The sequence below is a fragment of the Ctenopharyngodon idella genome, chromosome 1 (assembly GCF_019924925.1).
Source record: "Ctenopharyngodon idella isolate HZGC_01 chromosome 1, HZGC01, whole genome shotgun sequence".
NCBI classification, from domain to species: Eukaryota; Metazoa; Chordata; class Actinopteri; order Cypriniformes; family Xenocyprididae; genus Ctenopharyngodon; species Ctenopharyngodon idella.
The window spans coordinates 33,504,569-33,526,664 of NC_067220.1; the positions used below are offsets into that span (position 1 = coordinate 33,504,569).

General features: G+C 39.7%; 3 protein-coding genes across 3 annotated transcripts; 2 read left to right on the forward strand and 1 right to left on the reverse strand.

The window, feature by feature from the left end:
• Positions 1–121: 121 nt before the first annotated feature.
• On the reverse strand, positions 122–2,644 carry si:dkey-9i23.16 (uncharacterized protein LOC571915 homolog). Its single transcript, XM_051903071.1, has 6 exons — positions 2,406–2,644; positions 1,720–1,838; positions 1,467–1,577; positions 1,182–1,238; positions 946–1,092; positions 122–745 (listed from the first exon to the last, which is right to left on the reverse strand). The coding sequence occupies exons 2-6, from the start codon at positions 1,804–1,806 to the stop codon at positions 638–640; spliced, it is 510 nt and encodes a 169-aa protein (XP_051759031.1). The 5' UTR covers positions 1,807–1,838; positions 2,406–2,644; the 3' UTR covers positions 122–637.
• Positions 2,645–2,742: 98 nt separating this feature from the next.
• On the forward strand, positions 2,743–12,302 carry tmem176 (transmembrane protein 176). The gene is made up of 6 exons (XM_051903015.1): positions 2,743–2,988; positions 10,934–11,044; positions 11,168–11,224; positions 11,446–11,592; positions 11,717–11,833; positions 12,022–12,302. Exons 1-6 carry the CDS (start codon positions 2,863–2,865, stop codon positions 12,034–12,036), a joined length of 573 nt encoding a protein of 190 aa, XP_051758975.1. The 5' UTR covers positions 2,743–2,862; the 3' UTR covers positions 12,037–12,302.
• A 7,515-nt stretch (positions 12,303–19,817) lies between these two features.
• tmem109 (transmembrane protein 109) lies at positions 19,818–21,974 on the forward strand. Its single transcript, XM_051902957.1, has 3 exons — positions 19,818–20,396; positions 21,110–21,212; positions 21,322–21,974. Exons 1-3 carry the CDS (start codon positions 20,199–20,201, stop codon positions 21,675–21,677), a joined length of 657 nt encoding a protein of 218 aa, XP_051758917.1. The 5' UTR covers positions 19,818–20,198; the 3' UTR covers positions 21,678–21,974.
• The last annotated feature ends 122 nt before the right edge of the window (positions 21,975–22,096 follow it).

Here is a 22,096-nt window from a genome sequence, read left to right on the forward strand (position 1 = left end):
TGTGGTCCTACGTTCAGCGGCTCTGAGCTGACTGAAAGGGAAACCCCGATGTGACGGGAATATTCCATATGTGACATGGCAGTAGGGTTGGTCCTATATTTCACCACACAGACAACATTGATTTTTTTTTATATATATAAAAGTTTAATATTGCAGCAAGATTTGAAGAATTGTCTCGCATGTTTACATATATAAACACTAAAGAGACACCCATAGTAGAAAAACATTTTCAGCTGCATATTTTCATAGTTTTTTGCATATTCGATTACATCCATTTGTCATTTTTGTGATTTTATGAGTTTTCAGGGTTTCATTAGCAAAAGACCATCATTGCAGGTTGTAATAGCTAATGGCAACACTTTTTACGTTAAAAATTAAAGGTAGCAATTAAACTTACATTTTGAGTTAGGCTATAGTGGGTTAAATGCAGTGTATAGCAAGCTACTGTCTCCAGTTTCACAAAACTTCCAAATCTGTACTTTGTATATGACAATAGGCTTTTGTAAATTCACATCATTTTTAAGGAAAAAAAAAACAAGGACAATAGCAATGATAATGTTTTAGAGCAGTCTACTAATTAAAATTGCTCCTACATAAAATGAACAAAGAGAAGTGTATGGTTTATGTACATGTGATCTCAGTGTATTCTTAGTCCTTTAAATGCAGAAAATGTTAGGAAACAATGAAGAACCAAAGCTGCAATATCATAAAACAACAGCTGCCCAGAGATCGCTTTGTAAAAGCCCTGCAAAAACAACAAAAAAAGAAGATTTAATGAGTTTACAATAAAAATGTATTAAAATTTTGTATTTGATAATATGCGATTTTCGGCCTAAATACATTATCCATTAATGCTGAATAAAATAATGTAAGTCACAGGGTTTTTTTTTCTTCTTTTTTTGTATAACTGACTAATGGCAGGATCAATCAATGATTTGCACTTACTTGAAAAACCTTTTCTGGACAACCAAAATATGATTCATGTGAGCAAGGAGGGAGGACTGGAGAGTTACTTGCGGCATAACCATACAGAACAAGACCAATCAGTGTCCCCACCAGACCAGCAATACCAGAGATCAGACAGTTTTTTAGCTTATAGGGAGAAAACAACATTATTGCTTATTACTGTATATGTTGGAATAATCCACATCCAAAAGAAGAATGTTGTTACGTGAATTTACCAGTGCTCTCCTAGGAGTTCTTTCAGATGCCATTCCAAAGGATCCAGCAAGCACAGACTAATTAGAGAGAGAAAAAACATCAGAATTGAAAGGAAAAGGTCACTGGGACTTGATGCTATTACACACACACACACACACATATATATATATATATATATGAAATGTTTATTTTGTGTAAATGTTTATTTTATATATTTTGTGTTTGTTTTTCATTTTGGTAAATCATACTATGACAATCATCCAAAACATAACAACTACAGTATCTTAGTTATTAAATAAACATACCACAGAACCAATACAGAGGGGGCACACAAACATATATTTCATATCAATGCTGATGCTGTAAGTTGGTACAGTCAGGAGGAGCTGGAACAAACCTAGTAAGATTGCCATGACCTAGAGAGGGAAAAACATGGTGAGGGAAAAAAATTCAAACAAATGTTCAACAACAAAACATGTCAAAGAAAACTGTTACAGTGAGCAAGATACCATTATCTCTCTTCCTTAATAACAAAAAAATTGGCCCACAATCACTTACTGCCACCACTTCAGGGTCATGAAACTTGAACAAACGTTGAAATTTGGGAGGATCTGAGTCAGCAGGCTGTGTTTGAGTGCTTGACATCTTCAACAGCCAGCTAAAAGTCAACCGAGGGACTGAAAAATAGGGACATTTCAAAGTTCAGATCAACGATTAAAATGGCTCTCTACAGTCTGAGATAATAGTGAGAGAGTCAGTATGAAACATGATCTGATCCCCCTGGAAAAATGGAATGTTTTGCGGGAATACAGATGCTGTTGGAGAAAAACATGTTTGTGAGGAGAGGAAGTGGGTGGATAGAATACAGAAAATGTGGCTGAAGAGAAGAGCAGCACAGCTTGATACAATTCTGATTACTCAACAGCACTGCAGAGTAAGAGGGTTAGGGTTAGAAAAAAACTTCATTCATTCATTTCCTTAAGGGGGCTAGACTGCCCAGATGTTCAAAACAGCTCCTTCTTTTTTATTTATTTATTTATTTATTTGTACAGCATAAAATCACAAATAAGCGTGATAACCACTGCACACTTCACACTGCACACTTCATGATAACCACTGCACTCTTTTAGTTTCAGACATCAGCATGAAATACATTCATATAATATGCTTGTAGTCTATGTTATTGATGATAACTATGTCTAATCAAATGTAATATCCTTTAAAATAATGCACGACCGACTCACCTCAAATGTAGTTTCTGCGAATCCTAGAAAGCTCGTGGCAGAAAGGAACAGAGCTGTTTATGAAGTGATCGAAAACACTTAATAAAAGCTCCTATTGGGAGAAGGGGGCCGGACAGACCCCTTTGCGATGCTTGGATAAAAACGCAAGGGAGGGTCTAACTCTTTCTGTATTCCAGAAAGAAAGAAGACTAGACCTTTTATTTGGAATTATTGCGAGTTTGCTCAACAGAAGAAAAAAAGGGTCCTGCCAGCACACTACAAACAGCTCAAAGAATCGCGTAGAGTCCTTGCAGTTTTATAGGTCAGCCTTTCTCAGTCATTCATGCGGAATTTCGCCCTGCGTTTGCATTCGCTCTGAGTTTGTTGTACTTAAAAGTATCTATTACTCAACTGTAACTTTAAAGACGAGTCGCGTTTGTTTTCCCTTGTAACAAACCTAACTTACTTAAAACGAAGGATGGCTTTGACAGTGTCGACGGACCTGTCAGTGAACACTGGCCCAACTCAGGTAGAGGAAAAGTTGGAAGACAAACAAAAAGCTCTGCGGGAGAGCATCGAGAAGGGGGAGCCCAAAATATTCGGGGTGAGTGAACGTTGTGTTATGGCTTCATTAATCTTAAAGGGCTCCGCACAGATTCTCACAGGACGTGTTCTGGCATAACTCACATATTTCACTTTTTTTTTTTTAAAGAGACGTATAGTCAACTTTGGGGTTTCTTTTCGGTGGTAATTTTATAAAATTAACTTAACAAAGCAAATGTCTTTATTCTGTTACAGGGGAAAGACCAATACATTTGCTTACAGCAAAAAATAATGTGTGCAAATTTTTGGATATTTTACTTATTTCCAGTGTATCTTCTTGTTTCCTTTCTCTTTGCACCTTGTCTTTACATAGCTGTATAAAGTACAATCTTAAATAATATCTTTATAGTCCTCCAAATCTTGGTAACACTTTACAAGGTTCATTAGTTAACATTAGTTAACTACATTAGTTAACATGAACTAATAATGAACTGCACTTACACAGCATTTATTATCTTGGTTAATGTTAATTTCAACATTTACTAATATATTATTAAAATCTTGTTAACAGTAGTTAATGCACTGTGAACTATCATGAACAAACAATGAACAACTGTATTGTCATTAACTAACTTTAACAAAGATTAGTAAATACAGTAACAAATGTATTGCTCATGGTTAGTTAATACATTAACGTCTCGGTTATGTATATAACCTTAGTTCCCTGAATAGGGAACGAGACGCTGCGTAGTCGCTATGGGAACGCCTCTGCGTGATGTCGTCATGAAGCACGTATGAAATCTGTCCAATCAGGAGACGGAACGTCATAGGCGGGTGACGTCACTGACCGGGAACTATAAAGCCAGCCCGAAAACACTCTCATTCAGCTTCTGAAATACTGAAGCAAGTCGCTTACGGGCATGACAGGAGTATGGCAGGGCAACGCAGCGTCTCGTTCCCTATTCAGGGAACTAAGGTTATATACATAACCAAGACGTTCCCTTTCAAGGGAACTCGCGCTGCGTAGTCGCTATGGGAACGAAATCCCAACGTCGCCATACGAGCAAGTGACCATTCGTGTGAGGCCTCAGCGCTCAACTCACAGTAACACCTGCGCCCCCGGAGTGGAGCCGAGGTCTAATTCATAAAACCTCACAAATGTATGAGGTGAGGACCAGCCTGCCGCATCACAAACATCATTTAGGGAAACCCCTGAGATTAAAGCCTTAGAGGCAGCCATACTCCTGGTTGAATGAGCCCGGACGGCCAAGGGTGAAGGCTGTCCAACTGACTCATAAGCAAGTGAGATGGCCTCAACCACCCACTTGCTCATTCTCTGCTTGGATGCAGGGAGACCCTTCCTAGGTGCTCCGAAACATACAAATAGCTGATCAGCTTTTCTCCACATGGCAGCTCTGTGGACATATGCATCCAGCGCCCTCACCGGGCACAGCAGATTTAGCTTTTCCTGGTCCGAGGACGTAAAAGGAGGAGGACAGAAGGCCTGCAGCACAATAGGTCTCACAGGATTAGTGAGGACCTTAGGTATGTATCCCGGTCTGGGATGAAGGAAAGCCTTAATATTACCAGGCGCAAATTCGAGGCACGATGGAGATACCGACAGGGCCTGAATGTCTCCAATTCTCTTGAGAGACGTAATAGTGAGCAGAAACACTGTCTTAAGTGTTAGGAATTTTTCTGGCACCTCCTCGATGGGCTCGAAGGGGGCCATAGAAAGGCCTTGCAACACAATGGCCAAATCCCAAGCCGGTACTCTCGTGCGAGCTGCGGGTCTCAACCTCAAAGTGCCACGGAGGAAACGAGTGATAAGTGGGTGTCTCCCCAAAGATACCCCACTCAAAGGCGCGTGCTAAGCAGCTAAGGCCGCCACGTACACCTTCAGTGTGGAGGGGGATAACCCTGAAGAAAATCTATCCTGCAGGAACTCCAGTACTGTGCTAACCGGGCAGTTAACAGGATCCCACTGGTGATTTTTCACACCAAGCTTCACTATATCTGGGTGAAGTCTCCATTCCCCGGGCCTCGGCCCCTGCCTCGACAGGATGTCTGCTCCCACATTCAGTTACCCCAGGATATATACTGCTCTGAGGGAGAGCAGTTTCCTTTGGGACCACAGGAGGATCTGATTCGCCAGCTTGTATAGTGGGCGTGATCTCAGACCCCCCTGATGATTCAAGTAAGAGACCAGCGACGTGTTGTCTGATCGTACTAACACATGATGATCCCTGAGGTCTGGAAGGAAATATTTCAGTGCTAGAAATACCGCCAGCAGCTCCAGGCAATTTATGTGCCACGAAAGATGATGGTCCTGCCAAAGACCTCAAGTCGAGCGACCACTCATGATCGCCCCCCAGCCCGTGAGGGACGCATCTGTCGTTAGCGTGACGCGACGACTGAGAGCCCCCAGCACAGGTCCCTGGGACAGAAACCAAGGTTGCTTCCATATGACTAGAGCACGTAAGCATCGCCGCGTGACTCTGATCATACGAAAAAGATTCATCCTCGGTGAGAACCCCTTGATTTTGAGCCACCACTGCAGTGGTCTCATGTTCAGCAGGCCAAAAGGTATCACGTTGGATGCTGCTGCCATAAGACCTAACAGTCTCTGGAACTGTTTGACAGTGAGTGACTGGCCTAGCTTTATGTCTGAGACAGTCGAGAGAATCGATGTTATGCGAGCCGGAGATAGACGGGCGCGCATAATCACAGAATCCCACACCACGCCTAGATAAGTGGTCCTCTGAGCTGGAGAAAGCACACTTTTCTTTGCGTTTAGTCTCAACCCCAACCTTCTCATGTGAGCGAGAACAACATCTCGATGTTGAACCGCCATCTGCTCTGATTGAGCCAGAATCAACCAATCGTCTATGTAGTTTAAAATGCGGATGCCCTGCATACGCAAGGGCGTCAGAGCCGCATCTACACACTTGGTGAAGGTGCGAGGTGACAATGCTAGGCTGAAGGGAAGAACCCGATATTGGTATGCTTCGCCCCCGAAAGCAAACCTTAGGAATTTCCTGTGTCGCGGGAGGATTGATACATGGAAGTATGCGTCTTTTAGATCTATCGTGACAAACCAGTCCTCGGACCTGATTTGTGACACGATGTGATTGACTGTCAGCATTTTGAACTTGAGCTTCGCTACTGTTCGATTCAACTGGCGCAGATCTAGAATTGGACGCAATCCCCCGTCTTTCTTTGGCACAATGAAATAGCGGCTGTAAAACCCTGACTCCCTGCTGGGAGGAGGAACCCTTTCTATAGCTTCCATTTGCAGGAGAGTCTCTACTTCTTGTGCCATTACCAGAGCCTGCTTGGGGCCCACCATAGTGAGCAGGACCCCGTTGAATCGGGGTGGGCGTGTTCTGAACTGAATCGCATACCCCTTTTCTATCGTGTGCAGGACCCTGAGATACTTTTGACAGATTTTTCCACTCTGACAAAAAATCTACTAAGGGAACCAGCCTCTCGAGGCTGGCCTCTGGTGGAATATGGGCAGCCAGCACAGTGCCCTGAAGCAGAGCCCCGGCAGGGAACAACTGAACTGACTGCAGAGAAAGCCCGCCACCCCCAGGTGACCCGCGAGGAGCTACTGCGCCCCGGTATAATAGAGGGGTTGGCAGAGCTCCCCCCTGAGGGCACCGAAGACAAACAGGCACCATTGAGAGAGGTGAACACTGTTTGCCTCCGGAGGGGACCACCCTCAGGATCCTGACGCTACTGGCGTCAGGATTTCTTTGCCGAAGCCCTCTTAGCCGCAATGACAGCCCTCAGATCTGTCTTGCCTTTGTAGGACTTCGGCTGCGAGCGTTGCCCCGCCTCCTAGCTCCTCGGAGGGGGAGCACGGGTAGCAATGCTCTGCTTCTGTTGTTGTCTGTGTTGATGTGAGGAGCTCGTACTCGGGACTTGGGCACGACGAGGAAGAAACTGCTGCATAGCAGCAGCCTGCTTCCTCGCCTCCTGAAACCTCTCGGTGACAGATGTGATAGCGTCACCAAAGAGGCCAGACGGATTCAGTGGGGCATCCAAGAGAAACGTCTTGTCACGATCTTTAATGTCAGACAGATTTAGCCAGAGCTGGTGCTCCGTAGCCACCAGGGCTGCCATAGAGCGGCCGATTGACTTAACCGTCTCCTTGGTGGCACGGAGCGCTAAATCTGCTGACTGACGCAACTCATGGATGAAATCAGCCCCCACTTTCTCACTATCGCCCAAGTCTTTCAGCAGGTCAGCTTGGTATGCTTGAATGATGGCCACAGTGTGTAAGCATGCCGCAGCTTGACCTGCTGCCGAGTACGCTTTGCCCACTAGCGCTGAGGTAGTCTTTAGCGGCTTAGTGGGCAACGTCGGGGCTTTAAGGGACGATGTCGCCTGTGGAGAGAAATGGCTCGCAAGCGTCTCTTCCGTTCTCGGCATCGCCCCATACCCGTGTTTTCTCATACCCACCATGTTACTGTATGTGGAGGTTTGAGGGGAGTAAACACGGGATGACACCGGTCTCTTCCACGATCTCGACACCTCAGTGTGGAGATCGGGAAAAAATGGTAGCGCCCGACGTGGAGGTAGAGCAGACCTTGATGGTAAGAAGCGTTCATCAAGTTTACATCCAGATCTCTGCTCTTGCTTCTCGGCTGGCCAATCGATATTGAGCTTGGCAACAGCGCGAGTAAGCACCTCCATGAGCTCCTCGCTCGTGGGAGAGTGAAGTGGCGAGTCTTTAGTCTCTCCCGTTGTCACGCTAACAACGTCCAGCTCCTCAGAACTAGACGCCAATAACGTGACTGTGTCGACCGGAGCGGAAGAAACCGCAACGCGTGCTTCCTGCCTCCGAATCGACACACCGGATGCAGCAGGTGAGGGCAGAGATAAGGCTGGGCCCGTCTCTAACCCCGCTGCTACATCCATTTGCGAACCCCAGGACATGAGACGCCGTCCTGCCTCAGCAGAAGCAGGGCCCGAGCCCTGGGGCACGCGAACCAAGCCACTCTCCTTAAAGAGGGCTCGGCGGGAGCGCAGCGTCCTCATAGGAAACTGTTCACAATGCACGCAGGCAGCCCCCTCGAGAGCTGCCAGGGCATGCTGCGCTCCCAAACAGACAACACAAAGATCGTGTGTATCCCCACCCGTAATAAAACGAGGGCAGGGATGAACACACTTTCTAAACTGCTGCTGCTGTTCACTCGCCATAATACCGATCTTTGAATACTCAAAATGATGGTAGACATACAACAATAAATAAGACAGACAAGATACACGTAGCGCTTGCTGAAGACATAGAAGCTGAATGAGAGTGTTTTCGGGCTGGCTTTATAGTTCCTGGTCAGTGACATCACCCGCCTATGACATTCCGTCTCCTGATTGGACAGATTTCATACGTGCTTCATGACGACATCACGCAGAGGCGTTCCCATAGCGACTACGCAGCGTGAGTTCCCTTGAAAGGGAACTAATGTTTAACTAATGAACCTTATTGTAAAGTGTTACCCAAATCTCTTAGGGCTCATGATTCAGGGAACATGGAAATTTAGAACACAAACAGGGTACAAAGCAAAGTAGAATTTTATTAAATTCTGAATTAATAGATTCTGTATTTTCAGTATGGCCATCACTATAGGAGTTCTGGTCCCCTGTCCATTTTTACAATTTTAAATCACTGGCCATACTAGACCAATTAAATATACATTTAAAGCCTACAAATCCATGTAGTATATTAATTATAAAACACAGTGCTTCCCACACATAGACTTTACTTGGGCGGGCCGCCCAGGTATATTAACGGCCGCCCAAGTATATTTGGAGACACATTTTTGCTTTTATTATTTTTATCCTCTTATACTTTTATATCCGCCCAAGATAATGAAACCATCCGCGATCAATTAACTAGTGGAAAATCTCCCCTCGCCCTACGTGCTTAGTACCTGCTCAGGTATGTGTGAGTCAGAACTGTTTACTCCCGCTGACATTCCCACGTGCACTGCAGAGACGAGGTGGATATTTCACAAAGAGCGCTGCATGTTGCAAAGTCACAAGGCGGCGCTGTTGCGCGTTTTACAAGCTCGCGCAACGCTTCAGACTGCTTCAAGTGATTCTCAGTTAATGAAAAGCGCAGATTTATGCCAAGCGATTGCTAATGAACTCAAGTTGATGAATGATGACAATGTCTACTATATGGCCTTTATATAAAATGTTTTAGACGGTTGTAAGAATCTGAAGGATCAGCCTGCAATTGTGTAGACATTTCAAAATAAGAGTCCGGTGTATTTCGGGCTTGTTTATAATTAAAAGTCACACGCTAAGTTTTTTCTTTTTCTTTAGGGCATTATTGGTATTTTGGTTACACAATAAATTGTATTTAATTTGATTTCCATTTAATTCATAGTAAATTATTGTAGTCTCCCCCACAGGAAGAAAAGACTAAGAACATTATTTGACACACATATATTATTCATTATATAAATTTTACTAGTAAAATCTGTGTCCCATTCACTGAGAGAGTCACATAGGAGAACATAGGAAAAGGAGAACCATTTAAATGCTGTAATTTTGCATAATTTACAATGCATAATAATGTATAATATTAGTATGTAATTAAATGTAATAGTATGCTATGTAATTAATATTAATTTCGATAAATAAAAATACTGTTAAAAATCACACATTATTTGTTTGTCAGATGTAGTAGACCATTTTTATGCCATGGGTAATAGGAGGATTTTTCACCCGGCTACCACCGCAAGTATATTTCAAACCTGTGGGAAGCACTGAAAACAGAAAGTTCCTGTCTTGGCTTCTGATGGGTCAATACGGTGTTCCAGTATTGGAGACTGGAGACCATTGTATTATGAATTGAAGGGATTGCATGACTGTATTCACAATTTAGCATGACAACTCATACAACTATTGCTTAACCCTCTGGTGCTCTTCGCGTGGTGGTCAAAAATGACCGAAAAATTTATATATTCTTTAATTTAAATGATTTTACTATATTTTAGTTAGCCATAAATCTAAGTTGTGTTCCAAATTTGAGAGTGATATCTCAAAAAATGAGCTTTTAGGAAGATTTTGTTTGGGTGAAGTACCAAATATTTCCACTAGATAAAAATGTGTCTCCCATTCATTTCCAATGCAGGCTGCGTCCGAAAGCTTAAAAATGCTGCCTTCGGAGGGAGCATTCCAGGGTAGGACGGCATCAAGGCATGTCCAAATCCAATGTTAGCTTCACTTCCTGTCTCCTGAGATACCTTCATCATCGATTTTTGAAGGCAGCATGCCTTTGATATCCCACAATCATGTGCTTTCCATTCTGACAGTTGAGCTAAAAAATAAAGATGGTGTCTGAAAGTTGCGGTTGGTGGTCATTTTTTGTGTAAATGTACGTTTTCCACTTCTGATGTCATTTCTAGTGAGAAATTACTATTGTATAACTTAAATATTTGCTTAGTTATCACCAAAGCTCGCTCTGCCTATATCATAAAACCGTTACACTGATTCAAAAGTCTGTCCGAAATCAGATTAGTAAGGTACCTTTGTGCGCAAATGCTGCCTGCAAAATCATTGCCTGATAGGGCAGCGAGGCAACAAGTTTTCAAGTAAGATTTCAGGCTCAGCCATGGTCATTTTTGACCACGAGTGTGACTATTTTTTTTCAGGACCATTTAACCTTTTTGAATCATGTCCGTGTCAATTTTTTTTTCACATAGTAAGTGCCAAAACCTTTACCAAGTTTTGTACCATTCCGATGAAGTAAAAAAAAAAGTATATATATAAAGTAATACTTTTCTGTCAGAAATGACAAAAGAGCACCAGATGGTTAACAGTGAAAAATGTGCTAACATATGTTTAGAAAAATTACAACATCGCACCTTAATAGCAGCTAAAATTGATTGAAGTTTCATGTCACCTGAATTAGATTACAAAAACCTAAGTTACATTTATGCATAAAGTTCCTACTGAGTTATTTCTTTCGCTTTTTCTGTACCTCATAGGTCTCTCAGATAGTGTTAGGATTGCTGATCATCTCCTATTCTATACCTCTGCTCCATACTGAAGCCACAATGCTGCTTAACTTTGGAGTGCCATGGTGGAGTGGCCTTATGGTAATATTACACTAATAAGCCTAGGGCGTAATGGTTATGTATTAAGGTGATGTCAAAGTATTAAGTGAAATGTAAAGTATACTGTATAACCACCAACCATTGTGTCCTCTTTTTTCCAAACAGTTTGTCATTTCAGGCGCAGCTGCAATAGCAGTGGAAAAAATTGCTACCGTGAAGACAGTGAGTTTGAACTTACAACAGGACAGACTAACAAGCAATGTTAGAGCATAATCTAGATACTAGCACATAAAGTTAGTGTATTATAATGTAATTCAGTTATGGCCAATAATCAAATACAAATGCTCCACAACAGCAGGCACATTTATGTCAAGTTTCTGTCTGCAAAACCCAATTCACTTGTTTAAAATGACAAAAATGATGAAAGTTGCTCTTGTCTTTAGGTCTCTGTTTGCTTGGCAGTCTCTGCCGTGACCATGATCATCTCAGTTATTGCACTTATCCTATACTATGTTGACATTATTTCCAATCCGGCAACCAGATGCCAACTGGGACCAGACCAGTTGTGCGATCACCAGCATTATGCCACTGTATGTATCTCAAACCCTATATGTAAGAGCTATTATATGTTAGAGTTCTATTATGTTATATTAAGTATGCAAAGACAATTAAACAGTTATATATTGTAGTAAGGACTCCTTTTCTTCCAAACAGAAATTCAGCACAGGAGTGAAGATAACCATCTCAATGGTCAATATTGTCCAGACAGCACTGTCCTCTACTTTCACAGTTATACTGTATAATCAGAGGAGGAACTTTACAGGCTATGGGGTAAGAGAAATAAAAGTAGTTTATTTTATTGTTTTAAAAATATGTTGTTTAAAAAGTTTAATATGGAAACAATAAACTTCTCACAAACATTATGAATGTTGTGTTATATTTTGTGAACATTTAATTCAAAGTGTTTTAAACATATAGTTTGCTAACATGTACCATATGGATTTCTCTCTCTCTCTCAGACTATGAGTGAATGACATCCTGCTTAGGATGCTGACCTTCCCATATATGACATTTGTATGACATTTGTATGACATTTGTACCCCCAGAAGTCCTTAAACTATATCCACTTCATATACATATGTGGGTTTTCTTGTAACCAATGTAATGCTTATATGTGCAAGAATGCAATGCACTGAAATGTTGTATTTTAAGCGAAAGTGAATTGTATATTTTTTATCTAATATCATTAAAATAAACATCTAAATATTCCTTTTATTAAAGTTACATTTCGAGTTTAAAAGAGATCTTTTGTGGTTTTATTTTACAATTTAGAACAGCACTACAGTATGACGTTCTGATCATTTCAGCTTCTCCACCTGAGCAGGTAAGTCTTTAGCCATTTTCAAGAAACAGCTAAAGATGCATCTTTTTTATCAATGCTTGACCTATTACACCTTCTATTATATTTCTATTTCATTCTATTGTAGGGGATTTTACAGTAAAAGACCCAAGGACCAGATATGACAAATGAAAATTTTAATGAATAGAAATAGTTTGCATCAGCAGAAGACTGCTACAATACTCGCAAGGAGTTCATAGGCCGCCCTCCGTACATTCACATTTCCACAGCAATTATACCTTACACCAGTCACTAAACTACCTCATTACGTCAGATTAAATGATTCTGATTGGCTAAGAAATAGATAAACTTAGAAAATGTCCACACATGGGATGTTAAATTTCCATCTGGATGACACCAAGACCATGGTTTAGGCATCTATCTATCTATAAAAAACTTGCTCCGTGTAGGCCTACTGTGCTAGCATAACTGGGACTTGTCACACTTATTGTTGGCTACATATTGTTGCCCTATATTGTTGTTTTGATTGCTTCTAATGTTCTGCTAAATGATTACATGTATGTAAATGTTCGCTAAATTGCTAGAAAACAAGAGTTTCTGTTCAGGGCAATTCGTCAGTCACATAACAAGGCCTTTTTATCTTATCTTTTTATCTAATCACGTTATGTGATATATTCGCGACGGGAGTTCTGAGTTTTAAGGCTGATTTTAAACATGTAGAATTGCCAAATTCCACTATAGAAAAGCCTGGCACACGAAATATTAGTCAAAGCAAAAAGTAAAATAAATAAATTGATTAAAATAAAATAAAGTTTTTAGAAGTTAAGAACATCAAGCAACGTACGCACTACGCAGTGTCTATTAAATATTCATGAGCTACCCGTTCCACGTAGGATTCCTTCGTTGCTAACGGTTGCAAACAAAACAGACGGCGGTCCTCACTAAAACAGAAGCGATTTTTTTGTCTGAATCTATATTACGCATCAGTTTCTACTAGATTTCAGGTTTGTTTCTAGTCACAAAACGAAGGCCAAGTTAAAACGTTACATAGTCCTCATTACTTAGTATGTTGATGTGCTGTTAGGTGGTAACGTTAACTGGTAACGTTAGCTAATAGCCTATCTAAGAATAACCTTACTACCACCATATGATTTTTAGCCCATTGAAACTAATACTAGTGAGTGTAATTATTCGAGTAGTTAATGCAAGAATGCTCTTTGGAGCCCAATTCACCTCCCTTTCCGTCCCTCTCGTAGTTTACGTGATGCAGAGACCAGCTAAGGGGGATGTCAACTTTGCGCCCATCGTCGTTAATGGAACGGTGGTCCGAGACAAAGAGTTCCTGCGTGGACTGGGCAAAGTGCTGAAACTTCAGTGGCTACTTGGCAAAAGCGTAGAGGCATGAACAGACTCATTTGCATACAGTGTGATACACATTTATTACTTCGTAGTTTGGACATTTTATAAGGAAACTTAACATTGATTATACAGCTCTGGGGCCGTATTAACAAAGAATTTGATTTTACAACTAAGAGTCCTCTTGAAAGTTCTGAGCTAGGAGTTTTAGCTTAAAACCTATTCACAAAACTCTTAAAGGGATAGTTCACCCAAAAAGGAAAATTCTGTCATCATTTACTCACCCTCAAGTTGTTCCAAACCTATAAAAAATTTCTTTGTTCTGTTGAACACAAAGGAAAATATTTTGAAGAAAGTTTGTAACCAGGCCGCTTTGGGGCACCATTGACTTCCCTAGTAGGAAAAAAAATACTATGGAAGTCAATGGTGCCCCAGAACTTTCAGTTTCCCACATTCTTTAAAACATAACAAAAAAATGTATACAAGTTTGGAACAACCTGAGGGTGAGTAAATGATGACAGAATTTTCATTTTTGGGTGAACTATCCCTTAGCAGTGTTACCAAGGAACACCTAGTGTGAGGCGGTTGACCTTGTTGCTATTTATGATGTCAATTTTTTGACCGCGCTCATTTACATTGCACACAGCAAGCAGGCAGACAGCGAGAAGGAGAAATATATAACTATATGAAATACAAACACAATTATACCTGTGTGTATAGACCTTATTCAGAGCAGCACCATGATGTCGTTCAACATCCGTAAAACCTTCGTTCATCTTTGGAACACAAATTAAGATATTTTTGCTGAAATCTGATGGCTCAGTGAGGCCTCTATTGACAGCAAGATAATTTACACTTTTAGTGCCCAGAAAGGTACTGAAAACATATTTAAAACAGTTCATGTGACTACAGTGGTTCTACCTTAATGTTATGAAGCGACAAGAATACTTTTTGTGCACCAACAAAAAACAAAAACACTGCTTATGAAGCTTCAAAGATTTACAAATCTTTTGTTTTGAATCATTGTTTCGTAGCGTGTATTAAACTGCCAATGTCATGTGATTTCAGTAAACGAAAGAATAATAGTAGTTAATACTCTCTTATTGACCTGTTTAGCTGAGCCAATAAGAGACTATTAACTACTATTATTCTTTTTAATTATAAGCCTACTAATGTCTAATTAAAATATCTACAAATGTAGAAAACTGATCAGAGATAAGGTAAAACCTATAGACTTGATTCATGGGTTCACAGAGATCATCGCCCCCCAATGGTGACCAATGAAATTTCGAAACGTTTCGAAACACTTACTGTGCGTTCACACACGGGAGCTTCAAAGTAACGGTCAACCAATCGGAATGTAGAAGTCCTCCGCTTGAGAGGATTCCAGAGAACGCAGAGAACAAATTGCTTAGCGGAGAAAATAATGATAAATGTCATTAGGCTTAAATATATAGTGCATACAGCTATATATTTATATAGTAATAATATATATTTATATAGTAAATGTATAGGCATACAGCTATGCAATTTCAGACATAGCATGCAAACAATGTCAGACACCTTGGTCCATGCATCATTTTTCTTATTTATGCCTCTGTACACAAACAGGGACACACATTGTATATTATTGGGAAATAATGCCACAGCAATTATCCACCTCTTCTCTGTTTTGCTTGGGAACTAATGTTTGGTCAGAACCAAAGTTTACACGACTGCGTTCTCTGGAATCCTCTCAAGTGATGGACCTCTACATTCTGATTGGTTGCCGCCGAACCGCATCATAGCTCATTACCATATAGTTGACCTGACTTCAACTCTTCTTGACGCACACACCGTCCAAGACACCGTCCACACACCGCTGGTCGCTGTAAATGCACAGTTATAATGTAAGGAAGCCTCGTTTACTGAAATCATGTGACTTTGGCAGTTTGATACGCGCTCCGAACCACTGATTTGAAACAAAAGATTCGTAAAGCTTCGAAGCTTCATGAAGCAGTGTTTTAAAATTGCCCATCACTAGAAATTGTTGAATAAAGTCATTGTTTTGTTTTTTTGGTGCACAAAAAGTATTCTTGTCGCTTCATAACATTAAGGTTGAACCACTGTAGTCACATGAACTGTTTTAAATATAACTTATACCTAGTGTTATGGGCATCTGAAAGTGTTAATTATCTTGCTGTCAATGGAGGCATCACTAAGCCATAGGATTTTATCAAAAATATCTTAATTTGCGTTCCGAAGATTAACGAAGGTCTTATGGGTGTGGAACAACATGTGGATGAGTAATTAATGACAGATATTTCATTTTTGGGTGAACTAACCCTTTAAGTTCTAAGGTGGCACCAGCACCTGATTTGTCAGTGCTGTGAGGGCTGACAGAAAAGCACTGAGCTTGAGTTGAGATGCAGATAATATTAACTTTTATTTTATTATTAATAAATATTAAAAATATATACTAGGGTGTGGAAATGGCTAATAAGCCCATAAGTGCTCCTCTGCAGCATCTACTACAGTGGTAATTTATTGTCTTTTTTATTTCTAAATAAGTGCTTTCCTACATCGTTAAACTTTTAGTTTTACAAATGGGGACAAACTATGAAGGATGAACAAATAATGTTTTGGACATCACATTAAAAATAACATTCAAATTGGGCAATATTTAAAGCTTTGAAGTGCTGTGAAAAGTTGTGTGAAGCACTTAAAAGCACTAGATTAGACCATTAGACCATTTCTGCCACAAGTTACTTCTGTGTTAGTGGCACAATGTTTCTCATGGTTTCAAGATTACACAGCGCTGGGAAAAAGCGCTTAAATTCACCACAGAATTAATAACATCGCTGTGAAACCTTGTGAGAAGCATTTACATTGGTCACAGAATTCTCTGTTAAACCACGGATATCAGATCAAACAGTTTCCACGTTGGCACTGTTTGATCTGATATCTGTGGTTTACACATTTCACAGGTGAAATGTGTAAATAAATGCTTTGTGAATTACTTTTAGATGAAAAATATTTGAGGTCGTCAACACACGCCTAATTTTTAAGAGTTGCTCTTAAATTTCCTCATTAGGAGCAAATTTTAGCCTTAAGATTTTTTGTGAATACAGCCCCTGTTATTCAAAGGAACTTCTATGCAGACACCTATGACTTAACATTCCTTATCCTTATAGCTTTGATTCCAGCCTGACTTGATTTTTAAACAAATTTAGAACAATTTCACCTGTTCAGTAATAGCATGTAAAGTTAAGCTTTACATACAACTTATTAATATTATTCGAAGCTTTACGAATCTTTTGTTTTGAATCAGTGGTTCGGAGCGCCAAAGTCATGTGATTTCAGTAAACGAGGCTTTGTTTACGTGATCCGAACCACTGATTCGAAACAAAAGATTCGTAAAGCTTTGAAGCAGTGTTTTGAAATCGGCCGTCACTAGATATTGTTGAAAAGTCATTATTTTGGGGTTTTTTTTGTGCACAAAAAGTATTCTCGTCGCTTTATAATATTAAGGTAGAACCACTGAACTCACATGAACTGTTTTAAATATGTCTTTAGTACCTTTCTGGATCTTGAAAGGTTCAGTGACATTGCTGGCAATAGAGGCCTCACTGAGCCATTGGATTTCATCAAAAATATCTTAATTTCTGTTCCGAAGATAAACAAAGGTCTTAGGGGTGCAGAATGACATGAGGGTGAGTAATAAATGACATAATTTTAAATTTTGGGTGAACTAACCCTTTACTATGTCTCAGATAAGGAGATCGCTCATTGACAGAATCATTCCCTCTTTTGCTTGCCAAGCTGTGGAAAACAATGATTTTACCTCACTTAGAGAGCTCCTAGAGAAGGTTACTAAACTTCACATTTCCTGAACTAAAAATGTGGACAGCCAATATATAGAATTCAAACCTATTTCGTACTCATTGATTTATTTATTTTTAAAACCTCTTAAGATGGATTCCAGTTGTGAAACCTATGACGAATTCACACCCCTTCATACAGCGTGTGAGTTGGGGAACTTGGAAATGATTGAGTTCCTGCTGTCAAAAGGGGCGTCTCCTCATCACAAGAACCGCTTTGGACATTGCCCAATGTACATGGCCATTAAGAACAGGTGCATACATTTCACATGTGATCTGAAATGGGTTGTAGACTCTAAAGCAATGATTAGTTAATTCAACTGACATTTTTGACTAGTAAAACATGTCAGCTTCTATTTTATCTATCACCATTTAGAGTTGGCTCTGTCTGGTTTTATAGAGTGTTGCAAGAGTGATGTATTTTTGTTGGCCAAAACCCAGAAACGATTTAGCACTTCCAGTTCCATCACTCTGAAGTCAATGGGTTTTTGGTTAAATGCCTGAAATAAGGTCTGTGGTCTTATATTATAAGGTCTTATATTGTATAATAAAATGTGACAAAATTTGAGCTGGTTTAGCACCAGCTCAATATATTGTCACATTTTGTTATACAATGTAAAATACATAAGTAATACTACTTGTCTTGAAAAAGTCGGGGACATTAGGCCGAACAGGTAAACTCATCTACACACAAGTCTGCTTTTACAGCCTCATTCTGTTTATAAATCACACTCTTGTAAACTATTATAACTTTCAGGGAAAATATTTTTAAAATAAATAACGAAAGGAGTTGTCGGAAGCTTAGGTGTTGACGTGAAGTCATGCAGTCATTGTGTAGTTTGTTTATAGCTGTTTTACTTCTGTGATTGTATTTAGACTTCAAATTTTATAAAAGTTTTGGTTTATTGGGTTTATGTTGAGGGAACCAGGGTGATGCTGACTTCCAGGTTGGCCTACAAAAATATGTCATCCCTGCAGCACTTTACTGACAGCAGCCCATTTAGCCTGTATTATCCCAGGCTGAATTCTCACTCAATTTAATTCAAACTAACATTAGGGGGCAGTAATGAATCATTTGCACATGCTCAGTTCAAACATGTCAGTGTAGCTGTGTTGGTGTTTCTTTTAGGCATTGTCAAGCTGTCAAACTCCTGAGCATGAAAGGAGTTACTGTTAGACTACACCCTGTGAGAATTGCCATGGAAATGATCCAGTAAGCATTAACCATGTAATATCTCGCACATAAATATCGCATAACATTTTACCGCATAATGCATGTTTCTTTTAATATATTTTTATATATAATATAGTCAATTATCTTATTTTTGTTTAACCTATCACTCAACAGAGTGGTACAGAACAGAGATTACCCTCTGCTGTATGCTTGGGTTGTATCAGGAGTTGATATGGACACTAAAGACTATAATGGACGCACTGTAATGCATGAGGCAGTTGATCTGGGAGATAAATTGATGATTGCCAGACTACTGGAATATGGAGCCACACCACTGGTATGAACTACTTTCTTATTGGACAATACTAGAGAAGGATGAGGTTATAATTGGTAAATGTTTATATTAAAAAAATAATAAAAAATAAATAAATAAATTCTAATTTTTTATTAAACACATTGGTACCAGATAAATGTTAGGATTTACTCTTTCTCCCCATTTCTCCAGGAGAGAGATGTGTGGGGTCAGACAGCTATGGATAATGCTCAAAATGACACAACGATCATGGCTCTTTTTGAGCCTCTTTTCACAGTACATTGCCCCACCAAACAGGCCTATCTGCTGTATAAGGCAAAACATTCACACTAATAGAAAAATTATTTTTTTTTTTTTTGTCAGAAACCTTTTTAATTTTTCTTTTTTTTTTGTGTGTGTGAATTTGTATTTTTCTCTCACTCTGCTATTGTATTTGTAGGAGGACAAAAATAAACACACTACTAATAAATAATATTAATAAATGAATCTATGACAATGCAATTGTGTGTCATGATGTTGGCTTATAGTGTACACAATAATGGCTCTGCTATGTTTTTTCACAATGAAAGGAATTGTACACTGCTCAGTTATTACATTTATACGCAATGTTTCTGGCATTTTCAGAAATTCAACAAAAGGCTAAACATGGTCTTTCACAATTCTCATATGGGATCGATTTGTGTGCCGTTTTTTTCTGGATGATGTAAACCGTACAGTCTCTATAGTCATCAGCAGAGCCGTAACGGCTCTGGTCATCAGTAGGCGGCAGGGTAACTCCTCCTTCCAGGGAGGAAAGAGGAAGCAGGCATTTGCTCAGGGCAAAGAAACGCTTTATGGATTAGTTTAGTAAACATCGAGTTTAATATTGAAGGATAGAGCTGGCATCCTTTGTAAGACCATTTATCTGACTCTGATATGAAAAAGCCCATCTTCAACTTAATTTACTAATCCTCAAGCGGTGACGCCTGAATTCTGCGTCTTGACTCTTTCCATGTAGAACAACTTTGTTGCCAGTCCAGGTGTTTCTTGTTGAACACGTTGTTTGAGAAGAACATTTTGCTCACGAATAAGAATTTCATTACGCTTGGGTGCGGCAGTGTTGTATAATCGTAGTTAAAGTGATCTTTTTAAAAATGGGTCGGTGTTTATATTTTACCACACTTATATTTTCAGTTTCATATCAGTTGATACCATTGTGTCACTCTTTCAAATGGGACGAACAGTCTAGTCCCCTGCAAAATGTGCGGTCCATCATTACAAGTTTGTCCGAGGAAGCCCACAGTTGTCTGGTCTCTACAGTCGGCGAAAAGAGAGTCAACCTGTGTCTCAAGGTGAGCTGATAACGTGGAAAATCGGGCTGTTCTAACAGAATATTTCCATTTAGTAAATACTGTTTCCTGTCTGTCTGTCTGGCATTGTGTAATATGAATAATGTTGGCTCTGAGAAACCATGTGCCATTTATCAAAAAAGTTTGTTTTGAAAGCAATTAATCCATGTATTATTTGGAAATCTACTTTATTTATACTAAACTTTGCATGTAATATGAATAGTGTTGGCTCTATGAGAAACCAAATGTGCATTAATTTATTTAAAAAGCAAAGCATTTGACAAAAAATAAGTTTATGTTTTAAAAGCAAATCCACCAGTGTAATGTTTGGAAACCATCTGGAGGTCAAACCAGACCCGATGTTATAACAGTTTCACATATGTGATTAACATCTTGGGTTACTTTGGTAAACCACCTGTGTGAACTTGAGGGGATCTGAAATGTCAGTGAAATGACTTTGACACCAGCTGGTGGAAGTTTAAAGTGACCGAGAAAAGTGAGGTTAGTTCTGAGAAAAGCAGAACTAGCGTGATTTGCTTTGAAATAGTTTGATATTTTGCTAATGCAGTGAAATTCATACAATTTTAAGAGTAGTGTTCAAATACTTTTTCAGGGCCACTGTATAAGATATTACTGATGCTTTTTGAATGACTTTGTGCTGTACTGTGGAGTTGTTCACTTTTATAAACATTTTGTATTTTATTTATGTGCATCAGTTTCTACAAAGCGGGGTGAAGTGGCTGTCAGATGCAGTGGCATCAGTCCTCAACACGGTCATCAAGTATGTTGCAGAAATCTTGGAATCAGCAGGAATTGATGGTAATTGTACAGAAAATCTTTACTTATTTAATAAATAGGAAAATCTTTCCTATATATATTTAAACCAAATCATTTGCTTACATGTACATTTTTCCATGTGTCTATCTAGCCCAGCTACCTTTCCAAAAAGTTACTCCGGAGGGAGTGATTTTTGTCACTCAGTGGGCCCTTCTGGCTGTTATGGCCTACTGGATATTATCCTTCGTTCTGCGCTTAGTTGTCGGTGCTGTGAGGCAGGCTCTGTGGCTGCTGAAGATCACCTTTGCCGTTGGCATGTTTGGATTGATTCTCAGTGACACTGGAGCTTCTGCACAAACCACAGCAATGAGATTAGCGGGCCTGGTGTGTGTTTGTGTCCTGTTAGGAATAGGTGCAACATCTGCAAAGCCAGATGCAGACCTCGAAAACAAAATCGAGATGCTGGAGAGACGACTCAGAGAGATGGAGAAAAGCAAAATTGAATGATATGGAAACCCTCACCAGACCAGATATAGTTTAATTTCCGTTGCTCTTTGCCACAGATGTAAATCCAAGGATAGAATTCAGAATGTTATTGTGACTTGAAACCCTGCAATACAACCACAGATGCATTTTGTTTGTCTAAACTTGGAGGGTGCTTCAAAATTCCAAGATTAAGTTAAAAGATTATTGATTCTCAAGTAAACTTGTCTTAGGGTCCCACTGCACAACTGGATCTGGCATTTAAGGGCTTTCATTACTAACAAAACACTGAATAAAATGTTCAAACAGTGAAAAAATCAAGCAGTGTCTGGGGCTTAAGATACAGGGAACAGAAAAATGTCTTTACACTGCATTTAAATAATCTTGTTTTTGTTGCTTTGTACATTATTCTAGGATATGATGCACAGGGCAACATTACAAAA

Coding starts and splice junctions, on each gene's coding strand:
- si:dkey-9i23.16 (XM_051903071.1), bottom strand. CDS start 1,806: ATGTCAAGCACTCAAACACAGCCTGCTGACTCAGATCCTCCCAAATTT. Junction 1,578..1,719: donor ATGACCCTGAAGTGGTGGCA/GTAAGTGATTGT, acceptor TTCCCTCTCTAG/GTCATGGCAATCTTACTAGG. Junction 1,239..1,466: donor CCCTCTGTATTGGTTCTGTG/GTATGTTTATTT, acceptor CTCTCTAATTAG/TCTGTGCTTGCTGGATCCTT.
- tmem176 (XM_051903015.1), top strand. CDS start 2,863: ATGGCTTTGACAGTGTCGACGGACCTGTCAGTGAACACTGGCCCAACT. Junction 2,989..10,933: donor GGGAGCCCAAAATATTCGGG/GTGAGTGAACGT, acceptor TGTACCTCATAG/GTCTCTCAGATAGTGTTAGG. Junction 11,225..11,445: donor AAATTGCTACCGTGAAGACA/GTGAGTTTGAAC, acceptor TCTTGTCTTTAG/GTCTCTGTTTGCTTGGCAGT.
- tmem109 (XM_051902957.1), top strand. CDS start 20,199: ATGGGTCGGTGTTTATATTTTACCACACTTATATTTTCAGTTTCATAT. Junction 20,397..21,109: donor GAGTCAACCTGTGTCTCAAG/GTGAGCTGATAA, acceptor TATGTGCATCAG/TTTCTACAAAGCGGGGTGAA. Junction 21,213..21,321: donor GGAATCAGCAGGAATTGATG/GTAATTGTACAG, acceptor GTGTCTATCTAG/CCCAGCTACCTTTCCAAAAA.